General features: G+C 41.2%; 1 protein-coding gene across 2 annotated transcripts in view; it reads left to right on the top strand.

Annotated features, from left to right (window-relative positions):
- The window catches only part of TMEM209 (transmembrane protein 209), a 65,464-nt gene that overhangs the window by 8,976 nt on the left and 30,992 nt on the right, over positions 1-25,496 (top strand). For both annotated transcript variants that reach the window (XM_053716380.1, XM_053716381.1), the window contains exons 4-10: positions 11,021-11,152; positions 16,670-16,905; positions 17,051-17,255; positions 17,392-17,567; positions 18,085-18,156; positions 18,291-18,387; positions 18,491-18,616. In XM_053716380.1, the coding sequence (XP_053572355.1) occupies positions 11,021-11,152; positions 16,670-16,905; positions 17,051-17,255; positions 17,392-17,567; positions 18,085-18,156; positions 18,291-18,387; positions 18,491-18,616 (1,044 nt within the window). The remainder of the gene's footprint in view (positions 1-11,020; positions 11,153-16,669; positions 16,906-17,050; positions 17,256-17,391; positions 17,568-18,084; positions 18,157-18,290; positions 18,388-18,490; positions 18,617-25,496) is intronic.

The following is a 25,496-nucleotide window of genomic DNA, read 5'->3' as shown; positions in this document are numbered from 1 at the left end:
CTTTTACTCCTTCTAAACGTTTAAGCAATTATATCCTGTGCCATCTGACAGATTAGAGTTTTTTGGGACAAAATCCCTAAGGTTATGGGGCTGTCTCTACTCCTGCTAAATGTACTACTATTCCTACGGCAGATAGTACTTAATTTAAGGATCCTTTAGATGGGAAAATTGAATCCTTTCTAAGAAAAGCTTACTTATGTTCAGGTAATCTTCTTAGACCTGCTATATTTTTAGCGGATGTTGCTGCAGCTTCAACTTTTTGGTTAGAAGCTTTAGCGCAACAAGTAACAGATCATAATTTTATAGCATTATTATTATTCTATAACATGCTAATAATTTTATTGGTGATACAATCTTTTGATATCATTAGAGTTGATGTCAGGTATATGTCTCTAGCTATTTTAGCTAGAAAAGCTTTATGGATTAAACTTGGAATGCTGATATGTCTTCTAAGTCAACTTTACTTTCCCTTTCTTTCCAGGGTAATAAATTATCTCAACTGTTTCTGGAATGGAAGGAAGGGAACTTTTTTACCAAAGGATAAAAAATCTAAGGTAAATTTAGGTCTAATAATCTTTTTCGTTCCTTTCCTCACAACAAGGAACAAAAGCCTGATCCTTCATTCTCAGGAGCGGTATCAGTTTGGAAACTATTTCCAGTTTGGAATATATCCAAGCCTTATAGAAACCTATAGCCAGCTCCTAAGTACCCATGAAGGTGCGGCCCTTATTCCAGCTCAGCTGGTATGGGGCAGATTACGTTTTCTTCAAAGAAATTTGGATCAATTTCGTTCTCTGGTTTCAGAACATTGTTTCAGAAAGGTACAGAATTGGCTTCAAGTTAAGGCCTCCTGCTAAGAGATTTTTTTCTTTCCCGTGTCCCAGTTAAAACAGCAAAGGCTCAGCATTTCTGAAATGTGTTTCAGATCTAGAGTTGGCTGGAGTAATTATGCCAGTTCCAGTTCTGGAACAGGGGCTGGGGTTTTATTTTGTCTCTTCATTGTACCAAAGAAGGTCAATTCCTTCAGACCAGTTCCGGATCTTTCAATATTGAATCGTTATGTAAGGATACCAACATTCAAGATGGTAACTGTAGGACTATCCTGCCTTTTGTTTAGCAAGGGCATTATATGTCTACAATAGATTTACAGGATGCGTATCTGCATATTCCGATTCATCCAGATCACTTTTAGTGTCTGAGATTCTCTTTTTAGACAAGCATTACCAGTTTTGTGGCTCTACCGTTTGGCCTAGCCTCAGTTCCAAGAATTTTTTTCAAAGGTTCTCGGTGCCCTTCTTTCTGTAATCAGAGATCAGGGGTTTGGTATGTCCTTATTTGGACGATATCTTGGTACTTGCTCAGTCTTCTCATTTTCGAAGAATCTCATACAAATCGACTTGTGTTGTTTCTTCAAGTTCATGGTTGGAGGATCAATTTACCAATCAGTTCATTGATTCCTCAGACAAGGGTAACCTTTTTAGGTTTCTAGATAGATTCAGTGTCTATGACGTTGTCCTTGTCAGACAAGAGAAGTTTAACATTGATCAGCTTGTCAAAACCTTCAGTCACAATCATTCCCTTTGGTAGCCTTATGCATGGAAATTTTAGGTCTTAGGACTGCCGCATCAGATGCGATCTCCTTTGCTCGTTTTCACATGCAACCTCTTCAGCTCTGTATGCTGAACCAATGGTGCAGGGATTACTCAAAGATATCTCAATTAATATCTTTAAACCGATTATACGACACTCTCTGACATGGTGGACAGATCACCATCGTTTAGTTCAGGGGGCTTCTTTGTTCTTCCGACCTGGACTATAATCTCAACAGATGCAAGTCTTACAGGTTGGGGAGCTGTGTGGGGGTATCTGACGGCACAAGGGGTTTGGGAATCTCAGGAGGTGAGATTTCCGATCAATATTTTGGAACTCCGTGCAATTTTCAGAGCTCTTCAGTCTTGGCCTCTTCTGAAGAGAGAGTTGTTCATTTGTTTTCTGATAGACAATGTCACAACTGTGGCATACATCAATCAATTTTGGTTTGGGCGGAATCCAGCTCCTGTCTAATCTCTGCGGTTTATATCCCAGGTATGGACAATTGGAAAGCGGATTATCTCAGTCGCCAAACGTTGCACCTGGGCGAATGGTCTCTTCACCCAGAGGTTTTTCCTCAGATTGTTCAAATGTGGGAACTCCCAGAAATAGATCTGATGGCTTCTCATCTAAACAAGAAACTTCCCTGGTATCTGTCCGGATCCCGGGATCCTCGGGCGGAGGCAGTGGATGCATTATCTCTTCCTTACAAGTGTCATCCTGCCTATATCTTTCCGCCTCTAGTTCTTCTTCCAAGGGTATTCTCCAATATTCTAAAGGAATGCTCGTTTGTCCTGCTGGTAGCTCCAGCATGGCCTCACAGGTTTTGGTATGCGGATCTTGTCCGGATGGCCTCTTGCCAGCTGTAGACTCTTCGGTTAAGACCAGTCTTTCTGTCTCAAGGTTCTTTTTTTCCATCAGGATCTCAAAACCTTAATTTTAAGGTATGGAGTTTGAACGCTTGATTCTTGGTCAAAGAGGTTTCTCTGACTCTGTGATTGATACTATGTGACAGGCTCGTAAATCTGTATCTAGAGAGATATATTATTGAGTCTGGAAGACTTATATTTCTTAGTGTCTTTCTCATCTTTTTTCTTGGCATTCTTTTTGAATACCGAGAATTTTACAGTTTCTTCAGGATGGTTTAGATAAAGGTTTGTCCGCAAGTTCCTTGAAAGACAAATCTCTGCTCTTTCTGTTCTTTTTCACAGAAGGATTGCTAATCTTCCTGATATTCATTGTTTTGTACAACCTGTGGTTCGTATAAAACCTGTCATTAAGTCAATTTCTCCTCCTTGGAGTTTGAATTTGGTTCTGGGGGCTCTTCAAGCTCCTCCTTTTGAACCCATGTATTCTTTGGTCGTTATATTACTTTCTTGGAAAGTTTTGTTTCTTTTGGTCATCTCTTCTGCCAGAAGAGTCTCCGAATTATCTACTCTTTTTTGTGAGTCTCCTTTTCTGATTTTGCTTCAGGATAAGGCGGTGCTGCGAACTTCTTTTGAATTTTTTTTACCTAAGGTTGTGAATTCTAACAACATTAGTAGAGAAATTGTGGTTCCTTCATTATGTCCTAATCCTATGAATTCTAAGGAGAAATCATTGCATTCTTTGGATGCTGTTAAAGCTTTGTAATATTATGTTGAAGCTACTAAGTCTTTCCGAAAGACTTCTAGTCTATTTGTCATCTTTTCCGGTTCTAGAAAAGGCCAGAAAGCTTCTGCCATTTCTTTGGCATCTTGGTTGAAATCTTTATTTCATCATGCCTATGTTGAGTCGGGTAACACTCCGCCTCAAAGGATTACAGCTCATTCTACTAGGTCAGTTTCTACTTCCTGGGCGTTTAGGAATGAAGCTTCGGTTGATCAGATTTGCAAAGCAGCAACTTGGTTCTCTTTGCATGCTTTTACTAAATTCTACCATTTTGATGTGTTTTCTTCTTCTGAAGCAGTTTTTGGTAGAAACGTACTTCAGGCAGTGGTTTCAGTTTGAATCTTCTGCTTATGTTTTTTCATTAAAATTTTATTCTGGGTGTGGATTATTTTCAGCAGGAATTGGCTGTCTTTATTTTATCCCTCCCTCTCTAGTGACTCTTGCGTGGAAAGATCCACATCTTGGGTAATCATTATCCCATACGTCACTAGCTCATGGACTCTTGCTAATTACATGAAAGAAAACATAATTTCTCCAACATAGGTGTGTCCGGTCCACGGCGTCATCCTTACTTGTGGGATATTCTCCTCCCCAACAGGAAATGGCAAAGAGCCCAGCAAAGCTGGTCACATGATCCCTCCTAGGCTCTGCCTTCCCCAGTCATTCTCTTTGCCGTTGTACAGGCAACATCTCCACGGAGATGGCTTAGAGTTTTTTGGTGTTTAAATGTAGTTTTTATTCTTCAATCAAGTGTTTGTTATTTTAAAATAGTGCTGGTGAGCAGACTTTTGCTGCTTGAGGTATGACACATTTCTAACAAGACTTGGTAATGCTGGAAGCTGTCATTTTCCCTATGGGATCCGGTAAGCCATTTTTATTAAATAAGAATAAAGGGCTTCACAAGGGCTTTAAAGACTGGTAGACATTTTTCTGGGCTAAAACGATTGATTTATAAGCATTTTTAATACTTCATAGCTTTGAGGAGTTATTTTATTCTTGGGAATTATGTAAAATAACCGACAGGCACTGTATTGGACACCTTTTTCACTGGGGGCCTTCTCTAATCATAGGCAGAGCCTCATTTTCGCGCCTCTATTGCGCAGTTGTTTTTGGGAAGCAAGGCATGCAGATGCATGTGTGAGGAGCTCAGATACATAGAAAAAGCTTACTGAAGGCGTCATTTGGTATCGTATTCCCCTTTGGGCTTGGTTGGGTCTCAGCAAAGCAGATACCAGGGACTGTAAAGGGGTTAAATATAAAAACGGCTCCGGTTCCGTTATTTTAAGAGTTAAAGCTTTCAAATTTGGTGTGCAATACTTTTAAGGCTTTAAGACACTGTGGTGAAATTTTGGTGAATTTTGAACAATTCCTTCATACTTTTTCACATTTTCAGTAATAAAGTGTGTTCAGTTTAAAATTTAAAGTGACAGTAACGGTTTTATTTTAAAACGTTTTTTGTACTTTGTTATCAAGTTTATGCCTGTTTAACATGTCTGAACTATCAGACTATGTTCTGTATGTGAGGAAGCCAAGGTTCCTTCTCATTTAAATAGATGTGATTTATGTGACACAAAATTTAGAGAAAATGATGCCCAAGATGATTCCTCAAGTGAGGGGAGTAAGCATGGTACTGCATCATCCCCTCCTTCGTCTACGCCAGTCTTGCCCACACAGGAGGCCCCTAGTACATCTAGTGCGCCAATACTCCTTACTATGCAACAATTAACGGCTGTAATGGATAATTCTATCAAAAACATTTTAGCCAAAATGCCCACTTATCAGCGAAAGCGCGACTGCTCTGTTTTAGAAAATACTGAAGAGCATGAGGACGCTGATGATAATGGTTCTGAAATGCCCCTACACCAGTCTGAGGGGGCCAGGGAGGTTTTGTCTGAGGGAGAAATTTCAGATTCAGGGAAAATTTCTCAACAAGCTGAACCTGATGTGATTACATTCAAATTTAAATTGGAACATCTCCGCGCTCTGCTTAAGGAGGTGTTATCTACTCTGGATGATTGTGAGAATTTGGTCATTCCAGAGAATTTATGTAAGATGGACAAGTTCCTAGAGGTCCCGGGGCCCCCCGAAGCTTTTCCTATACCCAAGCGGGTGGCGGACATTGTAAACAAAGAATGGGAAAGGCCCGGCATACCTTTTGTCCCTCCCCCTATATTTAAGAAATTGTTTCCTATGGTCGACCCCAGAAAGGACTTATGGCAGACAGTCCCCAAGGTCGAGGGGGCGGTTTCTACTCTAAACAAACGCACTACTATCCCTATAGAAGATAGTTGTGCTTTCAAAGATCCTATGGATAAGAAATTAGAGGGTTTGCTTAAAAAGATGTTTGTTCAGCAAGGTTACCTTCTACAACCAATTTCATGCATTGTTCCTGTCACTACAGCAGCGTGTTTCTGGTTCGATGAACTAGAAAAGTCGCTCAATAAAGATTCTTCTTATGAGGAGATTATGGACAGAATTCATGCTCTCAAATTGGCTAACTCTTTTACTTTAGACGCCACTTTGCAATTGGCTAGATTAGCGGCGAAAAATTCAGGGTTTGCTATTGTGGCGCGCAAAGCGCTTTGGCTAAAATCTTGGTCAGCGGATGCGTCTTCCAAGAACAAATTGCTTAACATACCTTTCAAGGGGAAAACGCTGTTTGGCCCTGACTTGAAAGAGATTATTTCTGATATCACTGGGGGTAAGGGCCACGCCCTTCCTCAGGATAGGTCTTTCAAGGCTAAAAATAAACCAAATTTTCGTCCCTTTCGCAGAAACGGACCAGCCCCAAGTGCTACATCCTCTAAGCAAGAGGGTAATACTTCTCAAACCAAGCCAGCCTGGAGGCCAATGCAAGGCTGGAACAAAGGTAAGCAGGCCAAGAAACCTGCCACTGCTACCAAGACAGCATGAGATGTTGGCCCCCGATCCGGGACCGGATCTGGTGGGGGGCAGACTCTCTCTCTTCGCTCAGGCTTGGGCAAGAGATGTTCTAGATCCTTGGGCGCTAGAAATAGTCTCCCAAGGTTATCTTCTGGAATTCAAGGAGCTTCCCCCAAGGGGGAGGTTCCACAGGTCTCAATTGTCTTCAGACCACATAAAAAGACAGGCATTCTTACATTGTGTAGAAGACCTGTTAAAAATGGGAGTGATTCATCCTGTTCCATTAGGAGAACAAGGGATGGGATTCTACTCCAATCTGTTCATAGTTCCCAAAAAAGAGGGAACATTCAGACCAATCTTAGATCTCAAGATCCTAAACAAGTTTCTCAAGGTTCCATCGTTCAAAATGGAAACCATTCGGACAATTCTTCCTTCCATCCAGGAAGGTCAATTCATGACCACGGTGGATTTAAAGGATGCGTATCTACATATTCCTATCCACAAGGAACATCATCGGTTCCTAAGGTTCGCCTTTCTGGACAAGCATTACCAGTTTGTGGCACTTCCATTCGGATTAGCCACTGCTCCAAGAATTTTCACAAAGGTACTAGGGTCCCTTCTAGCGGTGCTACGACCAAGGGGCATTGCAGTAGTACCTTACTTGGACGACATACTGATTCAAGCGTCGTCCCTACCACAAGCAAAGGCTCATACGGACATTGTCCTGGCCTTTCTCAGATCTCACGGGTGGAAAGTGAACGTAGAAAAAAGTTCTCTATCTCCGTCAACAAGAGTTCCCTTCTTGGGAACAATAATAGACTCCTTAGAAATGAGGATTTTTCTGACAGAGGCCAGAAAATCAAAACTTCTAAGCTCTTGTCAAGTACTTCATTCTGTTCTTCTTCCTTCCATAGCACAGTGCATGGAAGTAATAGGTTTGATGGTCGCGGCAATGGACATAGTTCCTTTTGCGCGAATTCATCTGAGACCATTACAACTGTGCATGCTCAGTCAGTGGAATGGGGATTATACAGACTTGTCTCCGACGATACAAGTAGATCAGAGGACCAGAGATTCACTCCGTTGGTGGCTGACCCTGGACAACCTGTCACAGGGGATGAGCTTCCGCAGACCAGAGTGGGTCATTGTCACGACCGACGCCAGTCTGGTAGGCTGGGGCGCGGTCTGGGAACCCCTGAAAGCTCAGGGTCTTTGGTCTCGGGAAGAATCTCTTCTCCCCATAAACATTCTGGAACTGAGAGCGATATTCAATGCTCTCAAGGCTTGGCCTCAGCTAGCAAAGGCCAAATTCATACGGTTTCAATCAGACAACATGACGACTGTTGCGTATATCAACCATCAGGGGGGAACAAGGAGTTCCCTGGCGATGGAAGAAGTGAACAAAATCATTCAATGGGCGGAGACTCACTCCTGCCACTTGTCTGCAATCCACATCCCAGGCGTGGAAAATTGGGAAGCGGATTTTCTGAGTCGTCAGACATTTCATCCGGGGGAGTGGGAACTCCATCCGGAAATCTTTGCCCAAATAACTCAATTATGGGGCATTCCAGACATGGATCTGATGGCCTCTCGTCAGAACTTCAAGGTTCCTTGCTACGGGTCCAGATCCAGGGATCCCAAGGCGACTCTAGTAGATGCACTAGTAGCACCTTGGACCTTCAACCTAGCTTATGTATTCCCACCGTTTCCTCTCATCCCCAGGCTGGTAGCCAGGATCAATCAGGAGAGGGCATCGGTGATCTTGATAGCTCCTGCGTGGCCACGCAGGACTTGGTATGCAGACCTGGTGAATATGTCATCGGCTCCACCATGGAAGCTACCTTTGAGACAGGACCTTCTTGTTCAAGGTCCGTTCGAACATCCGAATCTGGTTTCACTCCAACTGACTGCTTGGAGATTGAACGCTTGATTTTATCAAAGCGAGGGTTCTCAGATTCTGTCATTGATACTCTTGTTCAGGCCAGAAAGCCTGTAACTAGAAAAATCTACCATAAAATATGGAAAAAATATATCTGTTGGTGTGAATCTAAAGGATTACCATGGAACAAGATAAAAATTCCTAAGATTCTATCCTTTCTTCAAGAAGGTTTGGAGAAAGGATTATCTGCAAGTTCTTTGAAGGGACAGATTTCTGCTTTATCTGTTTTACTTCACAAAAAGCTGGCGGCTGTGCCAGATGTTCAGGCTTTTGTTCAGGCTCTGGTTAGAATCAAGCCTGTTTACAATCCTTTGACTCCTCCTTGGAGTCTCAATTTAGTTCTTTCAGTTCTTCAGGGGGTTCCGTTTGAGCCCCTACATTCCGTTGATATCAAGTTATTATCTTGGAAAGTTTTGTTTTTGGTTGCAATTTCTTCTGCTAGAAGAGTTTCAGAGTTATCTGCTCTGCAGTGTTCTCCTCCTTATCTGGTGTTCCATGCAGATAAGGTGGTTTTGCGTACTAAACCTGGTTTTCTTCCGAAAGTTGTTTCTAACAAAAACATTAACCAGGAGATAGTCGTGCCTTCTTTGTGTCCGAATCCAGTTTCAAAGAAGGAACGTTTGTTGCACAATTTGGATGTAGTTCGTGCTCTAAAATTCTATTTAGATGCTACAAAGGATTTCAGACAAACATCTTCCTTGTTTGTTGTTTATTCTGGTAAAAGGAGAGGTCAAAAAGCAACTTCTACCTCTCTATCTTTTTGGCTTAAAAGCATCATCAGATTGGCTTATGAGACTGCCGGACGGCAGCCTCCTGAAAGAATCACAGCTCATTCCACTAGGGCCGTGGCTTCTACATGGGCCTTCAAGAACGAGGCTTCTGTTGATCAGATATGTAAGGCAGCGACTTGGTCTTCACTGCACACTTTTACCAAATTTTACAAATTTGATACTTTTGCTTCTTCTGAGGCTATTTTTGGGAGAAAGGTTTTGCAAACCGTGGTGCCTTCCATCTAGGTGACCTGATTTGCTCCCTCCCATCATCCGTGTCCTAAAGCTTTGGTATTGGTTCCCACAAGTAAGGATGACGCCGTGGACCGGACACACCTATGTTGGAGAAAACAGAATTTATGTTTACCTGATAAATTACTTTCTCCAACGGTGTGTCCGGTCCACGGCCCGCCCTGGTTTTTTTAATCAGGTCTGATAATTTATTTTCTTTAACTACAGTCACCACGGTATCATATGATTTCTCCTATGCAAATATTCCTCCTTTACGTCGGTCGAATGACTGGGGAAGGCGGAGCCTAGGAGGGATCATGTGACCAGCTTTGCTGGGCTCTTTGCCATTTCCTGTTGGGGAGGAGAATATCCCACAAGTAAGGATGACGCCGTGGACCGGACACACCGTTGAAGAAAGTAATTTATCAGGTAAACATAAATTCTGTTTTATGTAAGAACTTACCTGATAAATTAATTTCTTTCATATTAGCAAGAGTCCATGAGGCCCGCCCTTTTTTGTGGTGGTTTTGATTTTTTTGTATAAAGCACAATTATTCCAATTCCTTATTTTATATGCTTTCGCACTTTTTTCTTATCACCCCACTTCTTGGCTATTCGTTAAACTGAATTGTGGGTGTGGTGAGGGGTGTATTTATAGGCATTTTAAGGTTTGGGAAACTTTGCCCCTCCTGGTAGGAATGTATATCCCATACGTCACTAGCTCATGGACTCTTGCTAATATGAAAGAAATGAATTTATCAGGTAAGTTCTTACATAAATTATGTTTTTTTTTATATTTAAAAAAAACTTTGTTTAAAGGGACAATAAAGTCAAAATTAAACGTTCAATTGGATGGAGCATGCTGTACTTCTAAATACTGTATCAGCTTTCTTTAGTTCTCTGGGTATCCTTTGTTAAAGAGTAATCCTAGGTGAGCTCAGGAGCATGCATGTTTATTTAGCCATGTGGCAGCAGTATTTGCCACAATGGCTATAGCACGGTTATACATAGTTGCAATCGCTGCTGCCTTAGACTGCTAAAGAGGCATGAACACCTCTGAGCTCTTACCTAGATTTATTGTTCAACAAAGGAAAACCAAGTGAACACAGCAAATTTAGTTTAGAATTAAGCTGGACAGTTGTGTAAAAGTGCAAGTGCTATTTTAATGATAAATGTTTAATTTGGGGCTTGCAGCAGCATTTTGTTTAATAACATATAAACCTTCAGCCATCAAACATTAAGAAAAGTATTTTGTTTTTAACTAGACTCAGACGAATTGTTACGGGGAAATAATACTCAGAAAACACCTCTCCTATACTAGAGCAGCATGTTTACCTATTAAATAAATGCTGTTCCATTTAAAGCTAATACTGCAGTATCGGTTCTGAACTTCTCACTAACTGATCAGCACAAGTGTGCCAGTATGACAAGATAAGTTAATAGTTGCTGGAACCTGCTTTTTTTATGCATTTTAAAGTGTCCTCCCTTGACTCCAGTATTCATTTAATCCCTTGAGTATTCTTATTTATTTAAAAGTCTTTCCCACTGTGTGCCGCCATATTGACAAAACTAATTGGCCCTTCCATTATCCTCAGTGTTCAGTATGGATGTAGCATTTAATGAGACCATTATATGTAGGTCTACTCAGATAATTAAGGCAACTAGATATAAAGTATGAAACATAACAATATTACTGCAGAAGAATTTGCTTCATGTTTTACTCTTGTTCGTCACCGACTCAGTTTCATTCATAGTGCTCTTGTTATAAGCCTTTTTGTTAGAAATTTGACTAATATGGACCACAAATGACTTGTTTACAAAGCAGAGCTTATCTGCATGCCTTGGCCATCTTGTGCGTGTGTATGATTTATGTATGGGTTTAATCGGTTTCTGCCTTACTGATACACTTGAGAAAATATAAGCTGGATAACTTGTTTTTTTTTCTTCTCTCCCATAGAACTAGCTCTTGCCTCTCTTTTCAGTCTAAATGCCCTGTTTGATTTTTGGAGGTACTTTAAATATACAATGACTTCCCAAAACCTTATTCTGAGTCCCTCCCAACAAAAACTTCTAGGAGTGCCTTACTCAGGTAAGCTGTTTATCAAGTCTTGGCAGAAGGATTAGCAAATCCACTGTTTGATTATTCAGCTACAACAAATTGTTTAGATCTAAACTTATAACTTATCAATGTTGAATAATGTAGTTTTCCTCACACTGGCTGCTCCAGAGCTTTAAGCACCAAATGGCTTTCCTGTGACATTCTTTGTCTCTAGGGATGATGGATTCTGTCCTGCTTCTTAATTAAAAGCCAAATACTTAGCCATACGGTTGATGCAATTTTGAGTTTCTCTTTTTTTCAGCAATGTAACAATGAAATGATACTCGAGTCTAGGGGATACGACTAACCCTGTCAGAGGTTGTTTTCACTTTGTCTACTTCCATCTATTTCACTTTATAGTGTAAGATAGACTTGAAGGCGACACACACAAAGTATAGTACTACCAATGTCCCATCCCCTCAATAGCTCACAATCACACAAAACCCAAATGGCCATAAATGTAGCTCTTTTGCCCCTGTTACTGAGGAAGAAGTTTCTGCCCTTATACTGTCCTCACATCTACTCCCCTCCCTCTCTTCTACCCTCACCCCCATACTCGCACACATTTTCAACCTCTCCCTCAGCACTGGTATATTTCCCTTATCTCTAAAACATGCACTGGTCACACCTATCCCTCAAAAAAAACTTCCCTCGATCCAACCTCCCCATCCAACTACTGCCCTATTTCCCTACTCCCTCTTGCCTCAAAGCTCCTTGAAAAGCTAGTATATGCACGTCTATCTCATTTCCTTACACTAAACTCTCTTTTTGACCCACTGCAATCTGGATTCTGTCCCCATCACTCCACAGAGACAGCAATTGTCAAGGTTACCAACGACCTACTTACAGCAAAGTCCAAAGGCCACTTCTCTCTGCTTATCCTCCTTGATCTGTCTGCCGCCTTCAATACTGTTGACCACCCTCTTTTGCTCCAAACCCTCCAATCCTTCAGCATCTGTGACTCGGCTCTCTCGTGGTTCTTTTCCCATCTAACCGTACCTTTAGTGTAGCCTTCTCTTGAGCATGCTCTGCCCCATTACCACTTTCTGTTGGGGTACCTCAAAGCTCTGTCCCCTTCTCTTTTCAATCTACACACCATCATTAGGTTCCGTAATAAAGTCCCACAGGTTTCAATACCATTTGTATGCCGATGACACCCAAATCTACCTCTCTGCACCAGACTTACCTCCTTCCTTACTAACACGTTTCACTAACTGTCTTTCTCATATCTTATCTTGGATATCCTCTCACTACCTTAAAGGGCCATTATACACCCAAAAAAATATAGGCTACTTAAATAAAGCACCAACAGAAGATAAAGTTTGTAATTGACAAGTATTAGCAATTTTGCTGCTAAATCTCCTAAAAATTATTATAAAGTTTGTAATCCTCTCAGTGAATGAGAATACGAACGTAATAATCACTAGCTTGAGAGCAAGGCTTTTTCTACACTCCCTCTCTAGTGTCTTTTACAGCCAGCCCCCATGCTGGGGCTGTCTGTGTAATAGATAATTTGCATACAAAGAGAGAAGCGCTCTACCAGGAACGAACAACAGCTCAGTGGCTTGTTCTATGGCGATTTACCACCCGGAAGCAGCCTCTTTTAGACCAGTGTGCTTTTCACAGAAGAAAACTTTCCTGAAGTATATCAGTCTGATCCTGCCAAGTAAGGTCAGTCCAGCCCCGAAATACCAGGCAATTCTCCTCTGAACAAGGAACATGACAACCCCAGACGATCGTTTTCGGCCTCCTATGGGCCTCGTCAGTGAGGTGCAGCCACATTCCTCTAAGCACACTGGGCAAGGAGTCCACGTCTGGTTTCCCCCATCACCCATAGGGAGACTTCCCCAGGGTCATAATAATTTGCATACAAAGAGAGAAGCGCTCTACCAGGAACGAACAACAGCTCAGTGGCTTGTTCTATGGCGATTGTGTAATAGATAAGGCTGTGACAAATCCCCAGCGTTTCTCCCTGACTTTTTACAGTGGCACGGATCTCACTCCCCCCTCCGTCCTCCTGGTAAGCCTTCTGTAGAAACAAGAGGAATATTTCACTCACAGCTCTGTGAAACATGATCCTGAGATGTTTTACAGAGCTGTGAATGGAATAAAAACACAATCTACTTTTCACTCTGATATTTCACACAAACAGCCAATATCTGCATAAGCAATTCACTGGCTATGTCAGCCTTTGATTAGTTTTGAGAATCATCATCATCACAATTTATGGGATGTTTGTATTTGCATAATGTATACATCTCTTACAGAAATGTCACTGATATCTTATGATAATGTGTATTGTTACCAGCAAAGTTTATTCACCCTATGTAATAGTGGTAGCCAAATGCTGTAGAAGAAAGTTTCCCCTAAGCCATCCTTTTCATCTGCACCTCGGCAACATCCAGAGCTCTGCCCCCTGCTTTACAGATAATACAATATGAATATTTATGAGGAGGCAGAAGAGTGGGAGTAGCTGCAGGGGGCGGAGCTCTGAATGTTGCCGAGATGCAGATGAAACTGCTGGCTTAGGGGAAACTTTCTTCTACAGCATTTGGCTACCACTATTACATAGGGTGAATAAACTTTGCTGGTAACAGTCTCTGTTATTAATTGACATTAATGGATAGTAAAATCCATCATTTATCTGCTATACACATAAGATATCAGTGACATTTCCGTTTTGATTATTGCAACTCTGTCCTCTCTGGTCTACCTATCTGCTGCATGGCTCTTTTACAATCCATAATAAATGCCTCTGCCAAGCTCATCTTCCTTGCACGTCACTCTTCATCTGCTGCACCTCTCTGCCAATCCCTTCACTGGCTTCCTCTTGCCTCTAGGATTAAACATAAAATCCTCACTCTGACATACAAAGCTCTCAACTGCACTGCTCCCCCCTATATTTTAGACCTCCAGATACTCTCCCTCCCATCCCCTCTGCTCTGCTCACAATCTCCTACTCTCCTCCTCATTTCTTCCTCACATTCCCGTTTACAGGACTTCTCCAGACTGGCCCCCATCTTGTGGAACTCCCTGCCTCGCTCCACAAGACACTACCATAGTTTTAACAGCTTCAAGCACTCCCTAAAGACTACTATTCAGGGATGCATACAACCTACACTAACCTTTCCTAACTCCATTGCTTTCCCCTTGAACCCCTTAGAATGTAAGCCTTTGAGCCCAGCTATGTAGATTGCCTTCATAAGAGCCAACTACAACAGTGCAACTCTCGTCAGGGCCCTCTACCCATCTGATCCCTATATAGTTATCTTGTATACCTATGTTTATAGCGCTGCAGAATCTGTTGGTGCTCTACAAATACCTGGTGGTGGTGGTGATGATAATACAAATATTAGGGTGTTTGGTCAATATTTTTAGGCCGTCTTGGGTTTGGTGCTAGCGTGAACTGAAGATGAGGCTCTAAACTATTCTGTAACATGTACCTGTTATTATGGAAACGCCATTTCTTTTTTCCCCCCGTAGGGTTTAAAAAAGGTTCTTTTAGCTACTATATGGACCACCCTTGCGGTCTCTCAAAATTATATCTGCTTAAGTGGTATCATTGATAATTTTTACTATTTTTGGAAGGGGGATTGTGGGATATAGTGGATACTTTTCATTGTATGCAAACTTGGACATCAAGGGAATGTAAGAGGGGATATTTTTCTCTCTGGGATTTACTTTTTTTTTTTTTATTGTTATTTGTAGAGCGCCAACAGATTCATTGTCGCTTCTCGCTTAAAGGGACATAATACTCAAATGCTAAATCACTTGAAACTGATGCAGTATAAATGTAAAAAGCCGACAGGAAAATATCACCTGAGCATCTCTGTCAGCTGCCATCTGTTGTGATTTCTTATTTTCCATATTGATTTAGGGAGAGGGTGGTACAGTGTTAGTTTTATTGGAAGAAAGCGTAAATGCTTTTGAGAAAATAATATATAACAAAAGTAATGTAAAGACAGGTAATACCTTTTTGTTAGGCTTGTAGTGATATTAATCTGTTTTTAAATATTTATTATAGTAAACCACTTTAAAGGATTCAGATAAAATTACTATATAGTATTCAAATTAATTACTATAATAGTAAAGACCACTTCAACCACTTTTTGCAAATAATTTATTAGAGGAAAAAATATTTTTGTATGAGATATATATTTGCAGTTATATATCCACATTTTTCCAATGAATTAGTTCAGTTTACCCACAACTGGCAAAAGCTAGTTAAAAGGACATTAAACAACAAATAAACAATTGATAGAATGTTGTATTCAGAGCAAATATTAGCCTGAGAATAATATATACATTTATTATTATTTTTATTACATAAATATTGAAAAAAAAAAAAATAAGGGTAACATTCTAATGTTTATAAAGCAGTGGGTGCCACCATGTTGTAACTTAGGTCTCTTTCTGCTAAGGCCAGCTAGAGAGTTATAAATGGCTTACTAGAGTGTGAAACCAATGACTGTGTGGACTATAGCTGTATCTGCACTTTTACTTTAACAGGAATTGGGAAGCCCACAATATTCAAAATTAAATTACAGGAATAGGCAAGAAAATAAATATTCAAAGTATATTACATTACTGAGTTGTTTTACTACATACAATTACACAATTTATATTAATGTCTTGAAGGGTTTAATGTCCCTTTTTTAAATAAACCATATGACGAGGGCTGGAAATTTCCACTAGTCCTGGATGAGTAAGATATGTTTATTATTGATTGGACTAGTAACTCCTCTCTGCTGCTAAACTAGTGATATTTTCTACCCCTGCATATGACTATCATTTAAGAAACTAAAAGGACTACTTCTCAATTTGGCCATTGCAGATGGTCCACAAATACATAACCATCTTGATGAACCCATGTGTGACTCTCGCATTTGTATCCAAAGCAGTTTTTTGTATCGCTCAGCGGGGGCACAGCAGTTTTTTGTATCTCTCAGCTGGGGCGCAGCAGTTTTTTGTATCGCTCAGCTAGGGCACGCTAGGAGCCAGCAGCTGTTTTTAGGATGGAAGTAAAAAATTGTCTCAGAGAGCAGATGAGGAATGCCCTGAATGAAATGCACTGAAAGGCCAAGTACCATGTAGCAGTTTGTATCTGCTGATGGTGCTGAATCTAGCATTATACCACAAGGCTTGACTCTATTTACATCAGATATGGCTATAAAATCACACATAGGAGTTATAAGCAGGGAAATACATTTATTTTGGCCTAAATTTCTATGTATTTAACCCTTGCAAAAGGTCAAACACACTTAGAGCACGGTCTGTTTTTCCTGCTCGGGTGTTGCATGTAGGTTAAATACATAGTTATCTAGTCTAACAAATTTGAATTAGACTGTCGCTTTTAAAGGTCCATGTTTTGGGGTGTAAATGTTGATTTTGTTTAAATGACCTTTTGTCTTAATATTCACTTTGGGGTCCACTCAGGTTTGAGGTAAATAAAATACACCAGTGTCTTAATATTTATACTAACTGTATTCATTACATGTTTTCCTACAGCTACACAGTCCTCTCCACCTCGTGAACTTGTGCCAAATAAGGTCCTAACTTCTACCCCATCACCCAGCATGCAGGGCCAAAGTGTGCTGAGCTATAGTCCCTCACGGTCACCAAGCAGTAGCCCAAAGTTTTCTTCCAGCTGTGGGTACAGCCCTCAGTTACAAGCCATATTACCAAACAGTAGTGGTTCCTTCACTTCAGCTATGCCTTATTCACCAAACAGCAGCTACTCAACGGTAAAGCTTCAGTCTTTATTATATTCTTCTATTATGTTGCAGTAGAAAGTCTCCTATCTTATAGATTGCCGCACCTGTCACAATTTTGAGTGCATCAGACAATATGACCTATTAAACAATATGATCTTGTTTGCTTTTCTGCTAGGGGCCAAGTTACTCCCCAACGCATGGGTCACCACAGTACCCCAGTAGCCTTGGCCCGGTTGAAAGCGGTGGATTAAGATCTCGGTACCGTTCTTCACCAACATCTTTCATCTCCCCCACTGGCACAGAAGACTACATGACAGACGTGAAGTTATTGGACCTGTTTCTTCGTTGTGAAGAAGAGAAGAAGCATCGCACACAGCTAGGTATAAAGTATTGTACTGTAAGTGATATAGTTTTAGCCTAAGCCATTTAGCTACTTGTGGGGTCTTAAGTGAGTCTTTGCATAGCTCTCTAGTGCCCATTTGTGCCCTAATCACTGTTTTTATGTTCTTTGGGCAGGAAGCCCAGAATCCAATTCACCCTCCAACAGTCCAACTTTCTGGAATTACAATCGCACTATGGGGGACTATGCTCACACCCTACGCAAATTTCAGTATCAGCTGGCCTGCCGCTCCCAGGCTCCTTCTGCAAATAAAGATGAATCTGACCTTGGTTCCAAGCAAGCTGCAGAAGAGGTAGGCTTGGAGCCAGTGTGATTTCATAGCTATTAACGTGTGCATGTAACAGTGCTACATCCATTTAGTGCCATTGATTTACAAAGACATTTCAAGAAACTGATATTAAGTGAATTATCATTGTGAATTTAGTTCTGCATTTTAAAGAAAATGTTATTTATTTAGGCTTCGGCTGTTACCTCTCTTAAATATTATGTTTTCAAATTTTAAGTTGATTTTTTTTTTTAATTAAAGAAATTCCTATTGAAGTTGATAAGGGTGGCCTCCTCTCTGTTGATGCAAAATCTAGACTATTAACAATATTTTAGGACTGCATAATGTAAAGCTTGGGAAATGTTACTATAATAATGCCAAACTATCTATATAGACTCCTCTTGTAGTTTAGTGTGCGTCATATAGCCAAAGCGACTGTTGTGTATCCAGCCAACAGAAACTAGAAGAAATGAAACGCATTGATTTGTATGTGGGGGGCAGCAGACTATTAACTTGCATGTTACTGATGGATTATATATTGCAGGTTTGGGCAAGAGTCACAATGAATCGCCAGCTGCTGGACTACATAGATTCATGGACCGCAAATATCCGTAATGTATGTATTTTTCATATAGATGTTGCTAATAGGAACACAAATATTTCCTTTTCTCCTAATAGCAGTTTTATTGTATCTGTTTCCATTTTCTTTTTAACTTCACTTCATGTTTTTTATATCTTTGTATTTTCTAGTGGATTAATGAGACTATTTTGGTACCAATTGTTCATGAAATGGAGTCTGTGAACACACAGCTGAGACGACATGGCTGCCCCGAGCTGCAAATAGGAGGTGAATAATACATCTTGCAGTACATGCTTTGTAACATATATGTTCAATGATGCACTAATCTCATTTTATAAGGGGCAGTAACAAGATTTATCGCCTTTTACAGAATCCAGCATCAGCAGTCTAAAGCAAGCTGCCCTTATGAAAGGACCACTGATCCCTACCCTGAATATTATTGTGCAGTATCTTGATATCACCCCAAACCAGGAGTATCTCTTTGAGCGCATTAAAGGTAAGACTTGGTCTTCTGCCGTTTTTAAGATCCAGCTTTACAGAATACTGATAATCATTCAGACTGTGGGTCAAAACCAAGTTAGTTCAACTTTAGGCCCAGGAACTATATTGGGTTAATTCAGCGCTTTATTTGGCCGTCTGCATCTATATATTGTATTGGAAATATGACACAATGAGTCCACGGATCATCTTAATTACTAATGGGATATTCACCTCCTGGTCAGCAGGAGGCGGCAAAGAGCACCACAGCAGAGCTGTTAAATATCACCTCCCCTCACTCCCAACCCAGTCATTCTCTTTGCCTACGTTAGTGATAGAAAGTGGTAAAGTGAGGTGTTAGAAAAGATTCTTCAATCAAGAGTTTATTATTTAAGTGGTGCAAAATTGTGCTGCTTTGTCCTAGGGTGTAGCCGTAGTCCACATCAGTCTCTTCAATAGGGCAGTGGTGGCTTTAGAGCAATGCGAACTGGTGGGACATAATTCTCACTGTGCCTCTCATAATGTTTATGCTGCCCTAATTGTAAAGACCTGAGGGGAAATACTCAGTCTCTTTTATTCCACAGGCCTATGTGAGGGAGAGGACCTCTCAACCCGGGTGAGATGCCTTGCTGTCGGGCATTAGTCAGGTAAGTGCTTACTTTATTTTGAAAAAGTGGGCACTATTTTACTTAAAGAAAAAGGCTATTAAGCTTTATTACATTTATTGGGACATTATCCTTTCTAAAGAAGGGTGATTTCGTGACTAGACCGTATAGCAGGCACTGGGGCTTACACTGTTGGGTAATGTAAACTGTTTTGGCGGTTCCCATGCTCCCGGCGGTTTTGCAATAATACCGACCGGGAAATTGTTGAGACGCCCACGAGGGGTGGGGCTAAGTGTGACGTGCTTCTCAGCATTGCGCGCCATTTCTCTCGCATCTACGGAGGTGACACAGTTGAGGCCGACTAGACACGCTTGTTTTCATGATAGACAAGCGTTTCTAGAAGCGTTTTTTTGCTCATATTGTTTCCTGCTATGGATCAGCTCCTTGCTAAGGGGGACGTTGTTTTTTCCTGGTCTTGTGGGACAGGTAGGCACCTCAGTAGACCGCTGAGGTGTAGATGTGTTTGAAAGTTTTTGATTAATTTTCGATTTTGTCTGCATTCTGCAGCGTATAGTAAAAAAGTTAAGTTTGAAATTTAAAGTGACAGTAACGTTTTTTTGGTCAAGTCTAATTTTCATTAAAAAATTATTTATTTGATGCTAGTTCTATTCATTAAATTTAAGAATGGACCGAGAGGCCTTGCAAAATGTCACCTGCAATTTATGTTTTGATGCCAATGTGGAACCACCAATCCCTTTTTGTTCCTTTTGTATTGAGAGGACTATAAGTTACAGGGATAAAATATTTCCTGAGCCAGCATTTTCTGAGGAGGATGCTGGTCAGGATTCTAATGACAATACACAATATATGCCGCAGCTTTCTCCTCAAGCGTCCCATGTTTTACAGCCCTCCCATGCAGTGCCCTGCGTTTCCTCTGTGGCTCCAGTTAGGGTTACTTTAAAAGACATCGCTTCTCTCATGTCTTCTGCAGTTTCAGATGCATTGTCTGCCTTTCCTATGTTACAAGGAAAGCGTAAGAGGAAAATCAGACATTCAGTAAGCGAGGTTTCTGACGCAGTTATTCCTATTGCGGATGCACCCTCATAGAAGCCTGAGGAGGGGGATACCGTAGTAGCATCTGAAGGTGAAATTCCAGATTGATAGTGTAATTCCTATTGCTGATACTGAAGTGGTTTCTTTCAGGTTCAAGCTAGAGCACCTCTGTCTACTACTTAAGGAGGTTTTAGCTACATTAGACAGCGATTCCACAGTCTCTATTATTCCCAAGAAATCTAGTAAGCTAAACAAATATTTTGAGGTACCTTCCTCAATAGAGGTGTTTCCGGTTCCAGACCAAGCTTCTGAGATTATTACTAAGGAGTGGGAGAGACCGGGTATCCCCTTTTCTCCATCTCCCATATTTAAGAAAATGTTTCCCATAGCCGACTCTGTTAGGGAGGCTTGGCAAACAGTCGCCAAGGAGGAAGGAGCGGTTTACATTTTGGGTAAGAGAACTACTATACCCATAGAGGATATTTGTGCCTTTAAAGATCCTGTGGACAAAAAGCTAGAGGGTTTACTCAAAAAGATGTATGTACACCAGGGCTTACAATGGCAGCCAGTGGTGTGCATTGCTACCGTCACTAGCGTGGCAGCATATTAGTTTGATGCTTTGTCTCATGCTATTAGGACAGACTCCTCTGGATGAAATCCAGGATAGGATGAAGGCCCTTAAATTGGCTAATTCCTTTATTACAGATGCTTCCCTTCAAGTTATCAAACTGGGAGCAAAGATTTCAGGTTTCTCTATTTTAGCTCGCAGAGCCTTATGGTTAAAACCTTGGTCGGTGGATGTTTCTTCCAAGTCTACGATTTAGCAATTCCTTACAAGCAGAAGACCTTGTTTGGACCTGGCTTGGAAGAAATAATTTCTGACATTACAAGAGGTAAGGGTCACCTTCTCCCTCAGGACAGGAGAAACAATCAAAAGGGAAAAACAGCGTAATTTTCGCTCCTTTCAAAATTTCAAGGGAAATTCCGCCCCCAAGCAGGAACAGTCTAAATCTTCCTGGAGACCCACTCAGTCTTGGAATAAGGGAAAAAACAATCCAAGAAGCTCGCCATTGAACCAAAATCAGCATGAAGAGTCGGCCCCCTATCCGGGACCGGATCGTGTAGTGGGCAGACTTTCCTTCTTCACTCAGGCTTGGGTTTGAGATGTTCAGGATCCCTAGGCAGTGGAAATAGTGTCCCAGGGATACAAGCTAGAGTTCAAAAGTTTTCCTCTCAGAGGCAGGTTTCTGCTTTCAAGATTATCTGCAGACCAGACAAAAAGAGAGGTGTTCATACACTGCGTAGAAGACCTCTCCGATCTGGGAGTGATTGTTCCAGTTTCAATACAGGAACAGGGTCTGGGTTTTTATTCCAATCTGTTTGTGGTTCCCAAAAAAGTGGGAACCTTCAGACCAATTTTAGATCTCAAGAGTCTAAACAAATTTCTCAGAGTACTGTCCTTCAAGATAAAAACTCTTTGTTCCATTCTTCCTTTGATCCAAGAGGGTCAATTTATGACAACAGTGTATTTAAAGGACGCGTACCTGCATGTTCCCATTCACAAGAATCACAAGTTCCTAAGGTTTGCCTTTCTGGACTAACACTTCCAGTTCGTGGCTCTTTTTCTTCGGTCTTGCCATAGCTCCCAGAATTTTCACAAAGATTCTGGGATCGCTTTTGGCGGTGCTTCGGTCACGGGGCATTGCAGTGGCACCCTATCTGGACGACATCCTAGACCAGGCGCCATCCTTACAACAAGCAAGATCCCAAACTGACATGGTGGTATCCTTCCTGCAATCTCACGGGTGGAAGGTAAACTTGGAAAAAAGTTCCTTGGTCCCAAATAAAAGGGTAACTTTTTTGGGAACCATAATAGATTCCCTATCAATGAAGAATTTTTTTTTTCTTACAGAAGTCAGGAAATCGAAGATCGAAGATCGATACTGGTCTAGTCCTTCAGTCCACTCCTCGGCCATCAGTGGCTCAGTGCATGGAGGTAATCGGGCTTATGGTGGTGGCAATGGACATCATCCCGTTTTCTCGGTTCCACCTCAGACCTCTGCATTTAAGCATGCTCAGGCAATGGAATGGAGATTATGTGAATTTGTCTCCACCAATTCTATTGGAGCAGGAGACAAGGGATTCTCTTCAATGGTGGTTGTCTCTGGATCATCTCTCCCAGGGAACCTGCTTTCGCAGACCATCTTGGGTGATTGTGACAACATACGCCAGCCTTCTAGGGTGGGGAGAAGTCTGGGGCTCCCTAAAGGCTCAGGGAGTTTGGAATCCTATATAAACATTCTGGAGCTGAGAGCGATCTTCAATGCTCTTCTGGCCTGGCCCCAGTTGGCCTCGGTCCAGTTTTTCAGGTTCCAGTCGGACAACATAACTTCAGTGGCTTACATCAATCAGGGAGGAACGAGGAGTTCCTTAGTGATGACAGAGGTAACCAACTTAATTCAGTGGGCGGAGGCCCATTCTTGCTGCCTCTCGGCGATCCACATCCCAGGGGTAAACAACTGGGAAACGGACTTCCTGAGCAGGCAGACCTTTCATCCAGGGGAGTGGGAACTCCATCCGTATGTGTTCTGCCCGATTCTCAAGTCGGAACAGCCGGAATCGGATCTCATGGCATCCCGACAGTATCCCAAGATACGGACCTAGGCGGAGCTGATAGATGCTCTGGCGTTTCCGTGGACCTTCAGTCTAGCATACCTATTTCCTCTGTTTGCTCTTCCTCGGGTCATTGCTTGAATCAAGCAGGAGAGGGCATCGGTGATCCTCATTGCACCGGCTTGGCCTCGCAAGATTTGGTATGCAGATCTGGTGGACATGTCATCTCTACCACCTTGGAGACTTCCGTTGAGGAAGGACCTTCTAATACAGGGGCCCTTTCTTCACCTAAATCTAGTTTCTCTGAAGCTGACTGCTTGGAGATTGAATGCTTAATTTTATCCAAGCGGGGCTTTTCTGACTCTGTCATTGAGACCATGATTCAGGCTTGTAAGCCTGTAATGAGAAATATTTACCATAATATATGGCGTAAATATCTTTATTGGTGTGAATCCAAGAATTACTCATGGAGTAGAGTTAGGATTCCTAGAATTTTATCCTTTCTCCAAGAGGGTTTGGAGAAAGGATTATCGACAAGTTCCCTAAAGGGTCAAATCTCTGCCTTATCTATTTTGTTACACAAACGTCTGGCAGATGTTCCAGCTGTACAAACATTTTGGCAGGCCTTGGTCAGGACCAGGCCTGTGTTCAAACCAGTTACTCCTCCATAGAGTCTGAATTTAGTTCTTAAAGTTTTTCAAGGGGCTCCGTTTTAGCCTATGCATTCCTTATACTAAATTTTATCTTGGAAAGTTTTATTTCTTGTTGCTATTTCTTCTGCTCGCAGAGTGTCAGAGCTCTCGGCATTACAGTATAAATCACCTTACCTTATTTTTCATTCAGATAAGGTAGTTTTACGTTCTAAATTGGGTTTTCTTCCTAAAGTTGTTTTGGATCGGAACATTAATCAAGAGATTGTTGTTCCTTCCTTGTGTCCTAATCTTCCTTCTCAGAAGGAAAGGCTTCTGCATAATTTGGACGTGGTTCGTGCCTTTTTAAAATTTTTATCTGCAAGCGACTAAGGATTTTCGCCAGTCTTCTGCCCTGTTTGTGGTTTTCTCGGGACAACGTAAGGGTCAGAAAGCTATGGCTACTTCTTTCTTTTTGGCTGAAGAGCATCATACGTTTTGCATATGAGACTGCTCAACAGCAGCCTCCTGAGAGAATTATGGCTCATTCCACAAGGGCTGTTGCTTCCTCATAGGCATTCAAGAATGAAGCTTCAGTGGAACAGATTTACAAGGCTGCAACTTGGTTCTCTTTTCACACTTTTTTTCAAAATTCTACAAATTTGACACTTTTGCCTCGGCTGAGGCCGCTTTTGGGAGAGGTTCTTCAAGCAGTGGTGCCTTCCGTTTAGGTTCCCTGTCTTGTCCCTCCCGTATCATCTGTGTACTCTAGCTTGGGTATTGGTTTCCATAAGCAATTAAGATGATCCGTGGACTCATCGTGTCATTAAAAAGAAAATTAAATTTATTTCTTTTTTGAGTCCACGGCCCGTCCTGTTTTTTTTGTATGAGACAGGTTGTTGGGTATTATAAACTTCAGACACCTCTGCACCTTGTTACTTCCTTTCTCTACTTTACTTCAGTCGAATGACTGGGTTGGGAGTGAGGGGAGGTGATATTTAACAGTTCTGCTGTGGTGCTCTTTGCCGCCTCCTGCTGACCAGGAGGTGAATATCCCATTAGTAATTAAGATGATCCGTGGACTCATCGTGTCAAAAAAGAAATACATTTATCAGCATAAATTTTGTTTTTATGCAACTGTAATATCTCATATTACTGTGGGCTTCTTTTATAGCTTTAGTTTAATTGAGGTTGCAGGTATATTTTTTATTTAAAGAAACCGGAAACCCCAAAATTTTCTTTAATTATTCGAATAGAATATACAATTTTAAACAACTTTCCAATTTACTTCTATTATCAAAATTGCTTCATTGTCTTGTTGTTCTTTGCTGAAGAAACAGCACTGCACTACTGGCAGCTAACTGAACACATTTAGTAAGCCAATAATAAGACACACAAATGTGTGCAGGCACCAATCGGCAATTAGCTCCCACTAGTGTGGGATATGTGCGTATTCTATTTTCACTCCCCCTGCCATCAGCCAATCAAAAATGCACATACGTATATTCTGTAAAGTCTTGCACATGCTCAGTAGGTGCTGGTAACACAAAATGTGTAAAAATAAAAAAACTGCACATTCTGTAAATGGTAGTAAATTGGAAAGTTGTTTTAAATTGTATGCTCTATCTGAATCATGAAAGTTTAATTTTGACTTGAGTGTCCCTTTAAAGGGACAGAAATCTGCTGGTCATAACTACAGTAGCTCTCACTGTTTATCCTCCTGTGCTTTTTTTTTCAAAGCCGTTCTCTGATTTTAACCTCTTACAGTTTATTGTTCTAAAATTAATATAATTAGTAAAATGTCCCTGCAAGGAAATGAACTTGTAGTCCTAGTTTTGTAAATATTTGGCAACCTGGGACTAAACCCAAATGATGATTAAATGCCCCTATACTGAGAGTATGCATCAGTTTTCAGTGAAGAAATTAATGATTATTGGTTGAGTATGCTGTAAGGGTTAGGTTTGAATGCCGATAACTTTATCAGCCCATTCTAAGAGTA

The sequence above is a fragment of the Bombina bombina genome, chromosome 6 (genome assembly GCF_027579735.1).
Source record: "Bombina bombina isolate aBomBom1 chromosome 6, aBomBom1.pri, whole genome shotgun sequence".
Taxonomy (NCBI): Eukaryota; Metazoa; Chordata; class Amphibia; order Anura; family Bombinatoridae; genus Bombina; species Bombina bombina.
The sequence above is the reverse complement of the archived record's forward strand: the minus strand, read 5'-3'. Positions and strand labels throughout refer to the sequence as shown.